Here is a 16,836-nt window from a genome sequence, read left to right as displayed (position 1 = left end):
ACTTCATTGCTTCCCCAAGTCCTTTTTATGAAAATATAATGGTCTATTATTATTTTGGCCTGATTAAGAACAGCAAACATGTGCATGTACAACAGTATGAGCGCAGGCTTGATACAGCTTTCTCTCCTTCATATGACAATAGCCATTGAGAAAGATGTTTTGCCCAGGGGCTTCAAAATGTCATTCTGCCTCCATGGAGAAGTTTCCTGATTGTTTTCATTCAAAGGTTATTGTTCCTCTGATCACTTTCTGAAATACAAAGCAAGGGCTGTTAGAGCTAGTACTGTAGGCTATGTCTCCAGGGGCATTTAATTGCAAATCTCTGTTCTGCCTGTTTGGAAAGAGTTCAGCCAGCTATACTTCTTTCATAAGATTTCATTGCAAACCATTTGAAAAAAAAAAATGAAGGCAAAATTTTCAAATAGCTTATTTCCTCCCCCCTCCAGAATGTTTCAGCTATCCAAGTTACCAAAATTAGTAACAAAAACAATAGTCTTTAAACTAACTTTGCAAGAAATAATGGAATAATTTGTAAATATGAAATACATTTATTTCAAACAGCACCAGCTACCAATACAAATAACACTTTCAAGCCAAGTTTCAGCTTAATATTAGTTATCACATTAAATCTGTATACATATCATGAACTTCTCCAACATAAGAGGTTCCATACGAGACTGTATGCGGTCCTTAACATTCTAAGCCTGAAATCCACTGGGCATTATCCTGCCATACCTAAGAAGGACTGTTCTTCATGCTCTTCATGCAAGAACACTAGGGGGAATATCTAAGAAAGGTTTTCAACCATGTACACATAATCATGCAAAGCATTCATTTCCTTTCTGAGACATGACTAATATGGAAACAGGGAATTAGGATAATTCTTTGGACACACCAGACACTCTGCATATACAGTGGAAAGACCTAGTTCAAAAAGCTAGTAAAATGTGGGCCAGACAATTCTACAATTAGGTGGATTTGTAATTGGTTGACCGAAACCAAAGGGTGCTCACCAATGGCTCATCTTTATTCTGGAGAAGTGACTAGTAGAGTTCCATAGGGTTCTGTCCTGGGTCCAGTGTTATTCAATATTTTTTATAAATGACTTGTATGATGGAATAGAGGGCATGTTAATCAAATATGCAGATGACACCAAATTAGGAGGGGTAGCTCATACCCAGAGGACAGTGACAGAATTCAACATGATCTTGACAGATTAGAGAGCTGGTCCGAAACTAACAAAATGAATTTCAAAAGGATAAATGTAAGGTATTTCACTTAGGCAGAAAAAAATGAAATTCACAGATATAGGATGGGTGATCACCTGGCTCAACAACAATACATGTGAAAGGGATTTGGAAGTTTTAGTAGGCCACAGGCTGAACATGAGTCAATAGTGTGATGCGGCAGCCAAGAAAACTGACATAAATTGGGACTGCATCGATAGGAGTACAGTGTCTAGATCAAGGGGTGTAATAGTACCACTCTATTCTGTGTTGGTCAGACCTCACCTGGAATACTGAGTCCAGTTTTGGGCATCACAATTCAAGACAGATATTGACAAGCTGGAACAAATCCAGGAAAAATGGTAAGAAGGTAAAAGTTCTGGATTCCATGGCCTATGAGGAGTGACTTGGGGAACTAGGCATGTTAAGTCTGGAGAAGAGAAGGTTAATAGGTGATGTGGTAGCCTTGTTTAAATATTAGAAGGGATGTTATGTTGAAGATGGAGCAAGCTTGTTTTCTGCTGCTCCAGAGATTAGGACAAGGAGTATTGGACTCAAACTACAAGAAAAGAGATTCCACCTATACATTAGGAAGAACTTCCTGACACTATGGGCTATTCAACAGAGGAATACAGTGTGTCAGAGTGTGGTGGAGTCTCCTTCTTTGAAGGTTTTTAAACAGAGGCCGGATAATGGCCATCTGTTTGGAATGTTTTGATTGCATGTGAAGTTAACTTAATCAAATACCTGGGCTTAAACTTTCACTCTAGGCCTGGGTGGACATTTCACAGGAATTGAGTTCTAGTAACTACAAGAATAACTATGGAGGCTATTGTGCAATAAGAGGCTTTAATGCTAAAGTGTGCCCACAGCTCCTTTATGGAGCCCCATTATGGATACAATCTTGGAATAGAGATATGGAGTGCATCCAGTCCATCTTCTTGTATAAGACTATGGGTTTGCTTCACTCAGTGCCTTATGCTGTACTTTACCTGGAAATAGGGCAACACTTATTTGAGACAAGAGCATGGTGTATAACGTTTAAATTCTGGTTACATCTCTGCTTTAGGCGTGGAGATCAGAGTCTTTCCTCTATGGCCCTAACCAATCTGCACTCTACTGACGGGTGGGCCTATATTGAGCCAAAGCTCTGCGCTCTTGACCTATCGCTTGACACTCTGGCCATGTTCTCACCAAATGAAATTCTTAAAAGCATCACAGCCAGATTGTATGAGTCTAAACAACAATACCTGCTTGTCCAGGCCCGTAAATTATTTTGTCCAGGCCCCTTTTCCTAGGTATCCCATATGGTCCTGGCATGGCTGAATATTTATCTCTCCTTTCTGAGCCCAAACTTTGCTGGGCCCTCTCTTTAGCCAGATGTAGTATCCTGATCTCTTCTTTCAGACAGGGAAGGGTTAAAAAAGTACCACATTGTGAAAGACTGTGCACTTGTGAGATGCATTGTGAAGAATCTGTGGTCCATGTTTTGCATCACTGCCCCCTCTATGCAGAGGCAAGAACGTCGCTATTATTGCCGTATTTGAGCGGCACATATAACTGGACTGACCAGCAAAAGACAGTATGCTTATTAAATAACAACTCTGGAGCCATCTTAGAACAGACTGCAAGGTTTCCTAAATTGGTTGTTACTAAGTGATCTCAATCTAATTATGTAATATATAGTTTTTACTCTTTTAACCTTTTTATATTTTTTTTCCTGTGTATTAATTAACATGCCATTAATAACATGTATGTGTGCCATATTACTCGGTATGTACTGTTACTACTGATACGTCATGAGATTCAAGTATATTAAGGGTATCAGTTTGCTCAGCTTAACCACTGGTCCTGTTGTATCCAGACTTCTATCCCAATAACAGCTGTACAAGCTTCTGTCATTCAGCCAGTGGCTTTGCAGTTTCAAGAAAGTATATTCCTGTGGGGATCTCTTCATGAAAAAGAGCTGTTCAATTTTTGTACTTGGAGGTTTTGATCCAGCAATTGATCTTGCTTGTTATAGTGGCAACATGCATTTCTTCCAGCGAATTGCTTTTGCCATTACCAAGAACAAGGTAAGATACCGTCTCCAGAAAATTGCCCGGTTAGTTCTCTGCAGTCTTTAAAAGGCAACATATAAGGTTATAAATATTTAGGAAGTAAATGGTGCCTTTCTTTCCCAGATTGCAAATGCAATGTAGTAGAACCGTTCTTTTGGATGTTGCACAGGATGTGCTGTTTAAGTGTATATGCTTTGATAATGTTTTTGAAGGATACATGAACTAAGGGGCAAGTGCATCATCCTTGCTTCACTACATATGCTCATTCTCAGTTGTGCTGCACTTCCTTATTTCTTACATCAAACAGTCCAGGTCAGGGGCAAAAATCCAGATGCTCACTAGCCACTGATGCCTAACAAATTGGCCTGCGAAAGACTGTAGCTTCCAGGTGAACTTGAGACTTGGCACTATTGCTCAGTTAAGCACTGTCTGGAAGGGGTGCGTGCGTCTGTGTGAACGTGCACGGAGTGGTGACAGGCCAGAATGCACCAATGACCTCTCACAGGCTTTCTCAAAACGCTAGTTATCCATCCCTTCCCTCTGGCTTCTAGAAAAGCTCAGAAGTTTCATACATTTTGGACCAAGAACTCAGTGAGTCAGCAAAAGGAAATAAAGCTCACTTCTCTAACAGTTGTAGCTTTATTTGTTAGTTATGGGAGTGGTATGGTTGTTTGCTTCATTATAATGTTATCTGGTAAGCAAATCAGCTCCTTTGTGAAAGAGATAAAACTAGAAACGTGGCCTATTGGAGATGAGCTTCTCTGACCTTCACTTAGAAATAGATCTGCCAAGCCCCCTATTGGAAGCAGGAAATCCCTGGAAGATATTGGAAGATCCATGATCTAGTTTGACCCACATGACCATGGTCGCCAAGCAATGTATGACTGTTCACATTTGACAGAAAATATAATGCTAACATGGCCTCCCTCATTTCCTGATTCTGTCTGTGTGACAGTGATATGGTTATGCCCATATAATCCTACTTCCCCTATATATTTTTAACATCTCAAGAAAAGTATGGACAACATCTCAAGAAAAGTTTACCCTGTAGCAAAAAAAAAGGAGAAAAAGTAGTTGTTCAGGATTTTTGCACTTAGATATACGCACAGTCATGTGTCCTTCCCCCAGCTGGATATGGTTTGGAGAAGAGGGTGGCATTGTACATACCTGCAGGGAAGTAGTGCACACTAAGCTCTGTAAGATGCACCTATACACATACAGCCACTAGGATGCAAAGTGGGAGAAAGGTTTGAAAGGGAAACCTTCTTGGTGCTTTTTCCAGGCAGCTCTACAGCTATTGATTTACTGAAAAGCTGAAATACTAAGATACAGAGTGATTGCAGATAAAGCCAAGGCAATGAGTACAAACAGTGAACTGAGATTATACAGCCATGGTTGGAGACATTAACAATCTCTCGGGTTGTTCGATAGACAAGATTCACATGCTGCCATGAAGATAGCAAAGATGCCACTGAGTTGGAAGGCAGTGCAGTTGGACCTGGCTCCTCCTGCGATTGTTCCAACCAGAACAAGGATCTCCCAATGCCTTTTACAACTAAATATCAGCTATTAAACCACTCTAATTTGTTTTGAACCCAGACCTGGATGGTCCAGGTAGGCCTGATCTTGTCTGATCTCAAAAGCTAAGCAGGGTTGATCCTGGTTATTACTTTGATGAGATTCCACCGAGGAATACCAGGGTTGCTATGCAGAGGGGGGCAACAGAAAACTGCCTTTATTGGTCTCTTGCCTTGAAACCCTTCTTATGAGAACCTGAGCCCCCCAGCTTTCATGTGTGACACAGTATCAGTATATTTCAAATATCTATGAAAAATAGGATTGCCAACTCCATGTTGGGAAGTTTGGGGGGGAGGGGTTGACCTGGATGAGAGTGGGGTTTGGTGAGAGGAGGGACTGGAATGGGATATAATATAGTCCACGTTCCAAAGCATCAGTTTTCTCCAGTGAACTGATCTGTACTGCCTGGAGATCAGTTATGATAGCAGGATATTTCCAGCTACCTCCTGGAGGTTGTCAACTCTAGAAATGTTTTTAGTACCACAAGGTAGGGGTGGAGTAAATGCCCTAACAAGACTTCAGGATCTGCTAGGCAACCAAACAACCAAACAAAATGGAAAAGACTCAGTGCAGCCAAAGCCCAGATAAACAGTAGGAGTTTCACATAATAGGTCAGTAATCAGATCACTGATGCTTTTGGACTTGTCAGTCAATAGGAGGCATTTTCAGTTCATCTCCAGTTTTTAAGCTAACTTTAATATGTCCTTTTGATGCAAACTGAAGTAGCCATGCAGTAGAAATGTTTGTTCCTCTAGTTATTTTTCAAGCCTCACACTGCAGTCTACACCTTCCCCCTTACTCCCCGCTTCCTTGTTGCCAGCTCTTTCCTGCTTCCTACTCATCCAACTGGCACCTTCGGGTAGCCAGCAAATGGAGGTCAAAGAAAAGAAGCTCAACCACATGGGCTTATTCAAAACACACCAAGTTCTAAATTCTCATATTGATATACTGATATCTCAATATAATAACAGGCAGTGCTTGGTCCTGCCATGCACCCAATGTTCCCATGCACTCACCACCACCCCCATTTCCAGGGATGGTATGAGTTCCCCCCAGTGCACTATAGGGGTATCAAAGAGCAGATGCGGGGGTAGATCTAAAGCAAGAATATCATAATAGCAAGAAATATTAAAATAACAAGCCCCTCTCTCTTCTTATGGCAGCGGCAGCAGCAGCAGCAGAAGCAGCAGCAGGAGGGTGTGGGGAGAGAATATCAGTTCTAGGACACAGTTCTTTTTTTCAGCAGAGTGTGGTCCAGGGAACTGCTTTGCCTCCTTCATTTTGTAGGGGAAATCATTTTAGGAAAAGGGCTACAATATTGACATAACTGCAATAACAGCAATATCGATTGAACAGCAATTTAAAGGACTTTAGCAAAGCCAGCAGTCTTGCGACTTTGTGACTTTAAGAATCAGTTTATGGGCAGAGTTAAGAGAACCAGGAAAACTGCAGAGGCTGAGAGAATTCAGCAGGCAAGCTGCGTAGTAGCAGTGACGTGCCTCCACAAGTGTGAACAGAGATATGTGAGGAGACCCTACTACAACCCCGCTGTGCAGCAAAGAGCCCCAAGCTAAGTGTTTCATGCATATGTTGCATTCTATGTTGCATTTACATTCATCACACTTTTCTAGGCCAACCCAGATCATAGAAGAGCATGAAAAGTCTTCATGGTAACACTGCAGAGACAAAATGAGAGCAATGGTTTGCCCTTAAGCCTTCGAAGGGCAGAGGTGACTGTTATTCTTCTAAATCTTTTTGACCATGCATCCAATTATCTGAATCTTCTTTGACGATGCTTTTTTCCCTCTCAATATGGACTTAAGGGGGAAAAGAAGTCACTGAACGTTTGGGTTTACTTTTTCTTTTTTTTAGCATGTGTGTAGATGTGGGAGTAGAAGGAACAGAACAGCAAAGAGAAATCTTAAAGGAAGTAAAGCAAACAGATGCCTCTTTCTCAGAGTTTGGGAAATAGATGAAATATACATTTCTTACACCTTCTCAGTTGAGCCACTGTCCTAAACAGCTGACTGTAAAACATCCATTGGTGTCTCCAATGTCTTTTTAAGAAAAAGGAAGATCAGATTGAGAATTGTGAACTCATGTTGGGAAATTCTTGGAGATTTGGGGGTGGAGCCTGTGGAGGGAATTGGGATGGGGGTTTCAGCAAGGTATAATGCCATAAAGACCACCCTCCAAAATAGCCATTTTCTCAGGGGAACTGGTCTTTGTCATCTGGATAGTGAAGAGACCTCCAGGCCCCAGAGGCTGGCAACTTTACCTATTTAATTCAAACACACAACAGGTGAGCATTATCACAAGGTCATGTCAAGGCCAAAGTCCACATTTCTTCCTACTCTTTCAATTATAATATATGGGAGATGTCTGGGGTGTTTTTTTTTCATAAACACAGTGCAGAAAAGATGGCCCTTGATCTGATCAAGCTTGATAATGCTGATGATTTCCAACCATTTTGGTGGGCGAAATCGTGAAAAAAAGAGAACAAGTTACCAAGGCTACCATTGTGCTTGCCATACCATATACATTACCCTATGCATCAGAGATGCAAACCCTTCTATGCCTCCTCAGGAATTTACACTGCTGCATGTTGAAAGAAGTTTCTAACAGAAAAGTAAAATTAGCTAATTGGTCAGCTGGGATTCAGCCTATTGGCACCTATTCGGTAGAACCGGTAGCTAATTTTTAAAATCTAATTCAGAGAATGGTTGTAATTCCACCATTGAGTCCTTTCGGAACTGGTTGTTAAATTATTTGAATCCTACCACTGGTTGTACTAGGGATAAAAGAACCCATTTTCCTGTTTTTGTATTCACATGTATTCGTGCAGGCAGTAATGGAAGTGCATGGAAACAATCTGGGTTGCTGCCATACCTTCGCACGGAGACACATCTATTTTTTAAAAATTGCTTCCCACACATGCGTAGCTATGCAGTCATGCACAAATGAACCACCACAGCCATGCCGAAGTCCCACAGTACGATGAGCTTCACCTGTGTCGCTATACAGATGCAAGCCACAAAATTTTGAGAAAGGAAAATGGTGGCAAATAATGTGCCCCCTGCCTGGAAAGGAAAATGGTGGCAAATAATGTCATGGTGGCAAATAATGTCCCAGGGATTTTTTAAAAGGATTGCTTGTTAGGTGATTTTTTTAAAAACCCAGGTTGTGGGAAATAACACAGGGCAGACTCATTTTGGGGGCAGGATCTGTGTGAAGTCTCCCCCCAAAAAACTGGCTTAATAGTATCCTACGCCTGTGTTTATTGACCCATGCGGAAGGGGCCTATGTGTATGTGATTCGATCTTGTGAGTATCAAAATGTAAGAGACAATTTGGAGCTACACTGAAGCCGAAATATTTTGTTACATATTCATTCATCCTGTCTATTTTCTGGCACACTATTTTCCAGCTGAAGTTGCGAAGAATCTCTTGAGGGCTGAAGTGGTTGGAAAAGAAGCATTCAAAACCTTTGATCACCAGAGGATCGTTGACAAATCTGTCAAGTTCCATGTACCTCTTCTAAGTCTGTCTGTAAGACTTTTAGTTCATTTGGAATAGTAGCAAGGAGTCTTAGGAAATGAGGCTCATTCAAATGACAGCACAACACAGTTCATCTTTGTGGGTATTCTGTACAGTCCCACATTGGGACTGCACTTGTGCAGGCCTGCCACGGAGTCATTACAAAGCTTTTTTTCTTCACTAGCTGTAGCTTTACAGATCACTCACTTCCCCTTTTCTACCCATTTAGGCAGAAACTTTCCCACCAAAATGGTCAGGTGAGGGGAGGGGAGGGGAGGGGGAGAAGTGCTTTCCTCTCAGTTCTTCTCCCCCTGTCACAGCTGTACAGGTATGATAGAGAACAGGTAATGCAGTAGTCCAATCACAGCCCACAGCATGGTAGGAGAGAGGGATATATGTCTGCACAGAAATCCACTCAATGAGCTACAGTTACAAGTAAATCCAACATTGTATTTCATCTTTGTGGGTATTCTGTGTAGTGCCACATGGGGAGAACAGCAAGCTTAATTACCTTGGAGGTGGGCATGAGGCTGTCTATTTAAAGAACGCCTGCAATACTCCTATCCCTACAGCAGAGTCCTGATGAGAAACCACATCAACTGAATAATGTTTGGTAAAAGTCATCGGGGAGGACGAATGGCTGCTCCACAGAAGTTGAGGATGTCAGCATTGAGGATCCGCACAGCTGATGCAGCAAGCGCCCATGTAGAGTGAGCATGAATGGAAAGAGAATTGTGTCACATGCTGTGGATATCATCTTGGTGACCCTCTCAGAGAGAGTCTGGGATGCAAGAAAGATCTGATGAATAATAGCAGTCTCACAGGATTAAATTACTCAGTGATAGCAGAGTGACAATTGAACATGATTAATGCTAATTTTGAACTCACCCACAATAGGAATGCATTGCTTGACTTTACATGATGGCATAAGAGCTCTGGGAATAGTTCATAAAGTGTGGTTGTTCTTCCTGGAGCATGATACAAATTTCCCTTGTGAAATATTTGCAAAGTACATGGCATTGGGTTTTCAGACTGTCCTTAACAATTCTATGAAAGAGATCATTCTTTTATTGCATGAGAGTCAGGTTCCACTGCATTACCACTACTAGGTCACAGTGATAAAAGATGTATTTAGGGATGGGAGATGGAAATGACAAAAACAACGGGTGCTTCTTCCTTTCTAATTCTTAGGTTTCCAGTCTTTATTTCCATTTTTATCTCGCCCTACCCTTGCCAAATGCTGGGCTCAGGGTGACTCACAGCATATATGTAATCCAATATACAAAAATAAATTAATATAATATAATAACCAACGAATCAATAAAGAGTTGTCTTAAAAATACAAGTGTTTGGTGCCCATCAAAATCCTACATTCCAACAGGGTCTCATACAACACATCCATCTACATCACTGCAGCCCATCCACTCTTAATTGCAGCCCATTCATTAAAAGAAAAGAGGAGGGAAGGAAAATGACAAAAAGGGGAAAGCAATGAAAAAGGGAGGAAGGGGAGAACAGGAAGAGGCAGTTGTAGCAGTTGGTTTCCTGTTGACATCTTGCCCTTGCTATTGTTTACTCCCAGCTTTCATTTCATGGGAAGTTGCATTTCAGTATAGAGCAAAACAGGGCATTTCTGTGTAATGATTACCATCTAATAAGTTGCCCAATTTTAATTCATTTTTTCAGGGGTTCGAGATTTTTTTTGTTCAAGAGCAAATAGCATTGAACCAGAACTCAAATCTATACACCATCATCTAACACACCATTTGTAATAGAATAATTGTGGCATGTGGTTATATGTCTAAGAACTCACACACATTATAAAGTTTACATGTCATCCTTGAGGACTTTTTGATAGATGTGTTCCCAAGGAGAACCTAGTTCCTAGTCAAAGACAGTCCCAATTCTCCCCCTTGCCCCATCTTTCTGCTCTGAAACAGCCTGTTATTTGCCCATTGGAAAAACTTATATTGATGGCTATGTGCATGTTGCCCCAATGGGGCCACCAGTACCTCACTAGAACTAGTTCTGGTAAAAAAAAAATGACATGGGGGAGCCTTAAATCCTTTCTCCCTGAATGTCATGGTCTTGATTTGAATTGGGATCCTGATCATCTGGAAATTAGGTTCCTAGCATGGAATTCCAAGTGTATTTCTGATCCAAAGTTAGGACTGCCAACCTCTGGGTGGTCCCTGCAATTAAAATTATTTTCAGACTAGAGATCAGTTCCCCTAGAGAACATGGCTGCTTTGGAATGGACTGTATACCCTGCAGAGAACCCTGCCCCAAACTGCCCTCCACAGACTCCATCACCAAATTTCCAAGAATTTCCCATATTGATGCCACATAGAGTGTATAGAGGCCAAGGAAGTACCTTGGAAGTACCCCAGCACGGCTGAAGAGGGAGAAAAGGCTTTATTGATCACTCCATGCATGATTTAGAAACCTCACTTAGCCATGTCACCCCTATGGACTTTGTAACATTACCTGGCTCTCACCACTGATGATTATAAACAGAAGTGTTAAAAGCAGTTTTACTTTAACACAATTTTTATCTCACCTTACTCCAACCAGAGGCCGGGCTCAGGTCAAGTTCCGTTTTCATCTGTGAAATATCCAAAGACTAAATATTGGAAAGGTGAGTGCATACTGCAGAATGTGAGATGTGTTTTTTTGTGGAATAGATGAACCTATGCCAGGGCTTTTCTGGACACATTATAGACTTGATGCGTGGTTATTTGTTTGCTTGCTAAGCTGTGTACATGAAAGTAACCATGCTATTGCAAGTACTTTGAAAGAAAACTCCCCCTCAAATGACTTTAAAATAAAATGTACTGGGCAAATGCTAATCATGTTGCAGCTGTTAAGTGGGATACTTTTTTTGGGGGGGGGGGACTTTTTAACGTGCCAAGCACTTTAACGTGCCCATTCTTTTTATAACATTTGTTTTTCCACTGGTGGTTATCCTTCCTTTTCTCTTGGGCCCAGAAACTGCATTGTTTTGTAACACTGTTCCAGTTCGAGCCGAAAAGGACGAATCAGAAAGCAACCTTAGATCACAGTTCTACAACCTCACGCATGCGCATCCAACAGGGAGGGAGGCTCTGATGAAGGACGCGATTGGCGAGAGACCATTTGCAAGGCGGGGCCTGTTTCCGCGGTTACGCCGCCGCTGACGTTTCTGCCTAGGCGTTGTGGTGGCAACTTGGAAGCGGCGGAGACCGGCGGGGTGCGCTTAGGGTCTGCGGGATGGTCATGGCGGCCGCGGAAGAGGGGGACTCGGTCGCCGAGCGGGGTCCCGGCGCGGTTTATCGCATGTTCGTCATGATGGAGGACTTGCTGGAGAAGCTGAAGTTGCTCAATTACGAGGAGTCGGCGCTGCGGAGTCACAACATGAGACCCCCTTCCAGGTGAGGCGAGAAAGCAGGCCTCGCTCTTTGCCTTGCCCTTTTGGGCCTCCTCCTTTCTGGATACTGAGTCGAGGCCACGAATGACTGGGGCGGGGTGGGTGGGGGATGGGGGGTTAAGAATGTCGTGGATCTGGTAGATCATTTGCTTGTTCCTCACTTGGTGTAGTTTGGAGGGTTGGAGGGGTGAACGTGTGAGCTAACTCGCGTGTGCAACCTCATGTCCAAGACTGTCAGGTGATGGGAAAGTTCTGTGATAGTTCATTTGCACATGCAGGTTCTCCTCTGAGTGCAGGTTCTCCTCTGATATCTTTTGAGGTTTATCAATATGGTTCTCTCCCACATATGCATACACAAATGCTGCATGGTAGGTTACGCTGAGGAAAAACCCCTGACTCAAGGTTAGCTGTAGACTTCATCACCAAGTGGGGATTTAAATTTAGGACATACCCAATCCTAGCTCAGTATTCTAGCCAATGCACCACTCTGCCCCTTAACCATTGAAAGTAGCCCCGTACAGTAAGTCCAGTGGGACATGCTCGCTTCTATGTGTGTTTAGGGTTGTAGCCTGAAATAGCAATAGGATTTGCAAGGCATGTGTATTTCATGTTTGTTTCAGCTTCTGTGTTCTTTATTTATTTATTCATAAAACTTGCATGAGTTAGTGTACAGCTACAGTGCAGTACCCATCTGCTTGAAAGAAAGTTCTGTTAAGTCAGTTGTCTTTCTATGACATGGTTAAAAGATTGTGCTGGAAGTAGTGTCTTGCATTGAATAGGTTGAATGTATGTGTTTTGGAGCGCCCTTGAAATGTGGGACATCTGGTATTCTTGGTGGCAGAAAAGTGCAATAGCATGTGATTTTGGGAGATGAGGATTACTCTGGACCAATGTGCCAAGTGCTGGTGCTTGCTTTTCTTTGTGAATTAGTAACTAGGGTCTTCATTGGGGGTCATGAGACCTACCTCTCAGTTTCATTGTGTAGTGGAAAGTAATAATGTCAGTTCTTTGTGGATAAATGGGGCCTTTAAAAATATGCAAAGTATTCTATATATTGTTCGATTTCTCTAGTAGTGTTTGTGTCCTAAATGTGTGGACATCTGTCTGCTTATACATGATTTTCCTGACATAATGATTGTCCCTGTGGATGGCTGAGTTGCATCCTTGGAGGAATTACACCCCTTAAAGTCCATTGACTTCAGTGGACTTAGAAAAGTCACATTTTGCTTAGGATGGCATTGTGAGACTGCAAAATCAAAGTTGGTTATGAAAAGAACAACAACAAAGTATGTAATATTGGACCTGTTCCTAGTTTCACTGTGTGTATTACACCGTAAGTTCTAGTGGAGCTGCATATGACCGGTAAGAGGAGTTATCAGTTAAGTTGCCAAAGAAATATCTGCCAAGGATTGTGCTTTATCACTTTTGATGTGTATGGCAAGAGTTTAGATGTTTCAGAGTCGCACTGAGAGTCTTAAAGGTTGAAGTTGTCAGTAATTTGAAATTTTCTTCTTGAGAATTTAACTACAGTCCATTGCATCTAGGTCTGTGAAGTATGGACATTCTATTCTAAATCTGTTTAATTTTCCTTGTCACTAGCACTCTTCCATTTGGAGGCAGAAAAATAAAACAAAGTATTAGTTATATTAATTAGTTTGATCATACTATTATGCTTGTAACTTTGTCATTGTAGCAGTAAACATGGAATAAATTAAAGTATGGCCACTCAGGCTTTCTGCAAACTCAGCTCTTAAATATCAATCCTCTAGTGGTTCAAATCGAAGCAATATTCAAGGAACAGTGTGCATTATTCATATGATGCCCAGCATTGATTACAGGCTCTTGACAGTTTGACCTTCCACTTTTTAAAACAGCCTCTAGACCTTGTCCGGGAGGGAAAGGGTATGTTCAATTCTCTGAAACTAAAAGTACCTTAGAACATGGAGATTAACCTGGTCAACTTTTCCTAACATTTGAATACATCAATTGCTTCTTGATTTGTGTTTTATAATCTTTCTGATCCCCTTCACCAGTGCCATCCATGTCATCATTTCAAGTTGAATGGATGCTCAAATATAATAAAAGTAAGTTGTATCATTAGTATACGTAATTCTCAATATGGCCAAATCTGGGCATTCTTCAATCCGGAGACTGGAGATGTGAACAGACAAGTCAGCTTTTTCTGTAAACCTGGGAAAAGCCTTAGGTTTACAGAAGGCCTGACATCTAAAGTATACACACACTATCACACTGGGGGGTGGTTTAAGACCCCCTCCCCCCAGTAATAGAAGCCTGCACCTGTAGCCTTAAGAAACAAATGCCCTCTGTGGCTGTTGTAGGCTTGCTAACTGAATCCTTGGTTTGTGTCAATTCAAATCAGAGGGGAGGAGGCAGGCCCTTTCCAAGGGTGTTTTGACTGTTGAGAGAGACTCTTGGGTACAGGCCTTCCAACAATCATGGGCAAATTGTACATGTGACTCACCTAGGCCTGGCAACTTACCACTGTTTAACAGCAGCCACCACTCTAACGCCAGTATGATTGTGGTTAGATGTTCAAAGCAAGGATCTGGGAGAGTAGGGCTCAATTCCCAGTGATCATTGAGTGACCTTGAGCCAGTCACATGCTCTCAACCTAATATATCTCACAGGATTATTGCGAAAATAACATGGAGGGGAAGGCTGTTAACTGATTTGTGGCCACATAGTGGAGAACATAATGGTTCAAATGAAGTAAATATAGCTGAAAATGGGGAAGCAGAAAAAAGCTGGAATGGTTGGTGAATGGATAGGAGAGGAGGAAACAGGGGAAAGTGAGGATATGGAAGGGAAATTAGAACTGGAATGGGGTGCTGGCTACAGGGGAAAGAGAGGTATGTCACCTAAATCTTTGAGGGTTCCCCACCATGCACATGGTCCTGACCTGGAGGCAGGCACCATACCACACATAGTCTTTTGGGGACAGAGGCCACCAGGGGAGAGAAAGAGAAAACTAAAGGTAGGAAGGCAGATAATTTAGGTTGGCTGGTAGCTGGAAAGAAGCAGGAAAAGTAGTGACACTATGGGGGGCTTTCAAGCAAGTGAAAGTATGGGAGGGGGGGAAATGAGATGCCTTCCACAAGTGCTTGGAGATGCTCCCCTTATGTCTGTCTTGTTTATATATGTAGATACAGAACTTACAGGTTTTGCGCAAATGTCACTGCATGCAGTATGTGTTCCAAATGCTTCTTTATGAGTCATTAAGGAGAATGCCAAATGGGATTTTTGTATTTTGGGGTAAACTGCATTTGTTTTAGTAGTAAACAACTGGTGACATGATCAAAAAAATTATCTCATGACTGGTCTCCTTGTGGGTTCTGTAACACTGAACTGACCAACATAAAAATCATCCCTTCTCCTTGCAACTTGCAGTTTTCCAGTTCACAGAAATTGTGCCTTGATCAGTGATGTTACACTGCTCATGTAAGTTAAACTGCTCACATGAGCAGGATTTTTTTTGAAGCAGTCGGTCATGGAAAATAACTGACTCTGCAGAAATGTGTTAAAAAAATATTCGTATTAGAGCCACAAAGTATCTCAGTACATCAGTTAACAGCCCCAAGGTACCATAATGTTATTCTTTCATTATCTAGCAATATTGTGAGAATTTAGAAATGCTATTTATGAAATAGTAACTTTTTGTAAAGTGTGGAGGTAAGGCTATCACTTAAACCATAAATGGGTTTTAGACTTTCCTGTGGCCTGAGGAGGCAAATGTAATGTGTTTTGTTGAGAAAAATCTTTTTGTGAGTTTTCATCTTGGTGTCAAGAGTGGCGAAAGATTTCAGACTTTCCCCAGAAGATATAGTTTCATTGAATGGTTACATGTCCTTATGTAGAGAAGGTATATATAGAATTAACAACATGGAGTGTTCTTTATGCAAGTTTTCTGGCTTTGTGTCAGTATTTCAAGTCTAAGGCCAAGAAGCTTTTTAAAGAATCCTACCTTCACTTCCTATGTAACTTTAATTATATAAGGATCCTTAACAGAAATAAATACTATCCATGGGAAAATGTCTTCTCAAGGGGTTATGGCTAGCTAAATGCCAGAGGTGGTACATACATAAAGCTTTGAGCAACCAGCTATCCATCAAAAAAGCCCTGCTTTCCCAAAGACATCTGAAAGAGAACAACTCTAAAACATTTCAAAAATTGTTGTTTGGCCACAACATATGTAAGTGTACTTTTAGACAAGTATATATTTTGTTTCCTGTCTCTTAGAGACTGAGTGGTAAGGGAGGTATAGTTAAGAATGTACCATTACGTTGTACTGTTTTTATTTATCGATTTTGGTTTTGTATCACTTGTAAAAAGCCTGCTTTTTTAACGATATAAAACTGTGTGAATCTGTGCAGCATTCTTCCACAGAAGGTGGAAGAACTCTACAGAGATTTATAAACTATCAGATAATAGGATTCTTTTTTGTCTGTCAAGTGTTTGGCTAGGGTATTCTTGGGAATTGCATTTTTAGCCTTTGAATGACACTCATTTTCAGTAGGTTTTACATACGCAGTAGAAGGCATAACCAGTAGTGACATAAGATCCTGAAAATACTGCAAAGAAATGAGCACATCTGTCAGTGAAATGTCACCCTAGAATGTCATCCTTGGAGAAAGCAATTTGGGGGAGCGGGGATCAGCATACAGAAGCACTGGTTTAGCTAGAAAAATAAGATTTTTTTTTCTAGTCTAGGCAGACTAATCCTTGCTCCTTTTTATTTTGAAACAGGCACTACTTTGCATTGCCCACTAACCCAGGTGAACAGTTCTACATGTTCTGCACTTTGGCTGCTTGGCTGATTAATAAAGCAGGACATCCCTTTGAACAGCCACAAGAATATGATGATCCAAATGCAACCATATCCAGCATACTCTCAGAACTGCGATCCTTTGTAAGCTGTTACTTTAAGTAAAAAACAATGGTTCTGAATTAATGTTTGGATTCTCACAGTGTTATCAGTATTTTTGTGGGCTCAAGGCTTATAATGCATAATG

General features: G+C 41.4%; 1 protein-coding gene across 2 annotated transcripts in view; it reads left to right on the top strand.

Moving 5' to 3' along the window:
- Window positions 1-11,573: 11,573 nt before the first annotated feature.
- Window positions 11,574-16,836, top strand: part of IFT57 (intraflagellar transport 57) — a 29,561-nt gene continuing 24,298 nt past the window's right edge. The window contains exons 1-2 of one of the 2 annotated variants that reach the window (XM_048493159.1): window positions 11,574-11,810; window positions 16,571-16,733. In XM_048493159.1, coding sequence (XP_048349116.1) covers window positions 11,650-11,810; window positions 16,571-16,733 — 324 coding nt within the window. In that variant the 5' untranslated portion in view covers window positions 11,574-11,649. The remainder of the gene's footprint in view (window positions 11,811-16,570; window positions 16,734-16,836) is intronic. The other variant, XM_048493158.1, reaches the window with a different exon arrangement.

The sequence above is a fragment of the Sphaerodactylus townsendi genome, linkage group LG04 (assembly GCF_021028975.2).
Source record: "Sphaerodactylus townsendi isolate TG3544 linkage group LG04, MPM_Stown_v2.3, whole genome shotgun sequence".
In the NCBI taxonomy this organism is placed as follows: Eukaryota; Metazoa; Chordata; class Lepidosauria; order Squamata; family Sphaerodactylidae; genus Sphaerodactylus; species Sphaerodactylus townsendi.
This window is presented reverse-complemented; position numbering and strand designations above follow the sequence as displayed.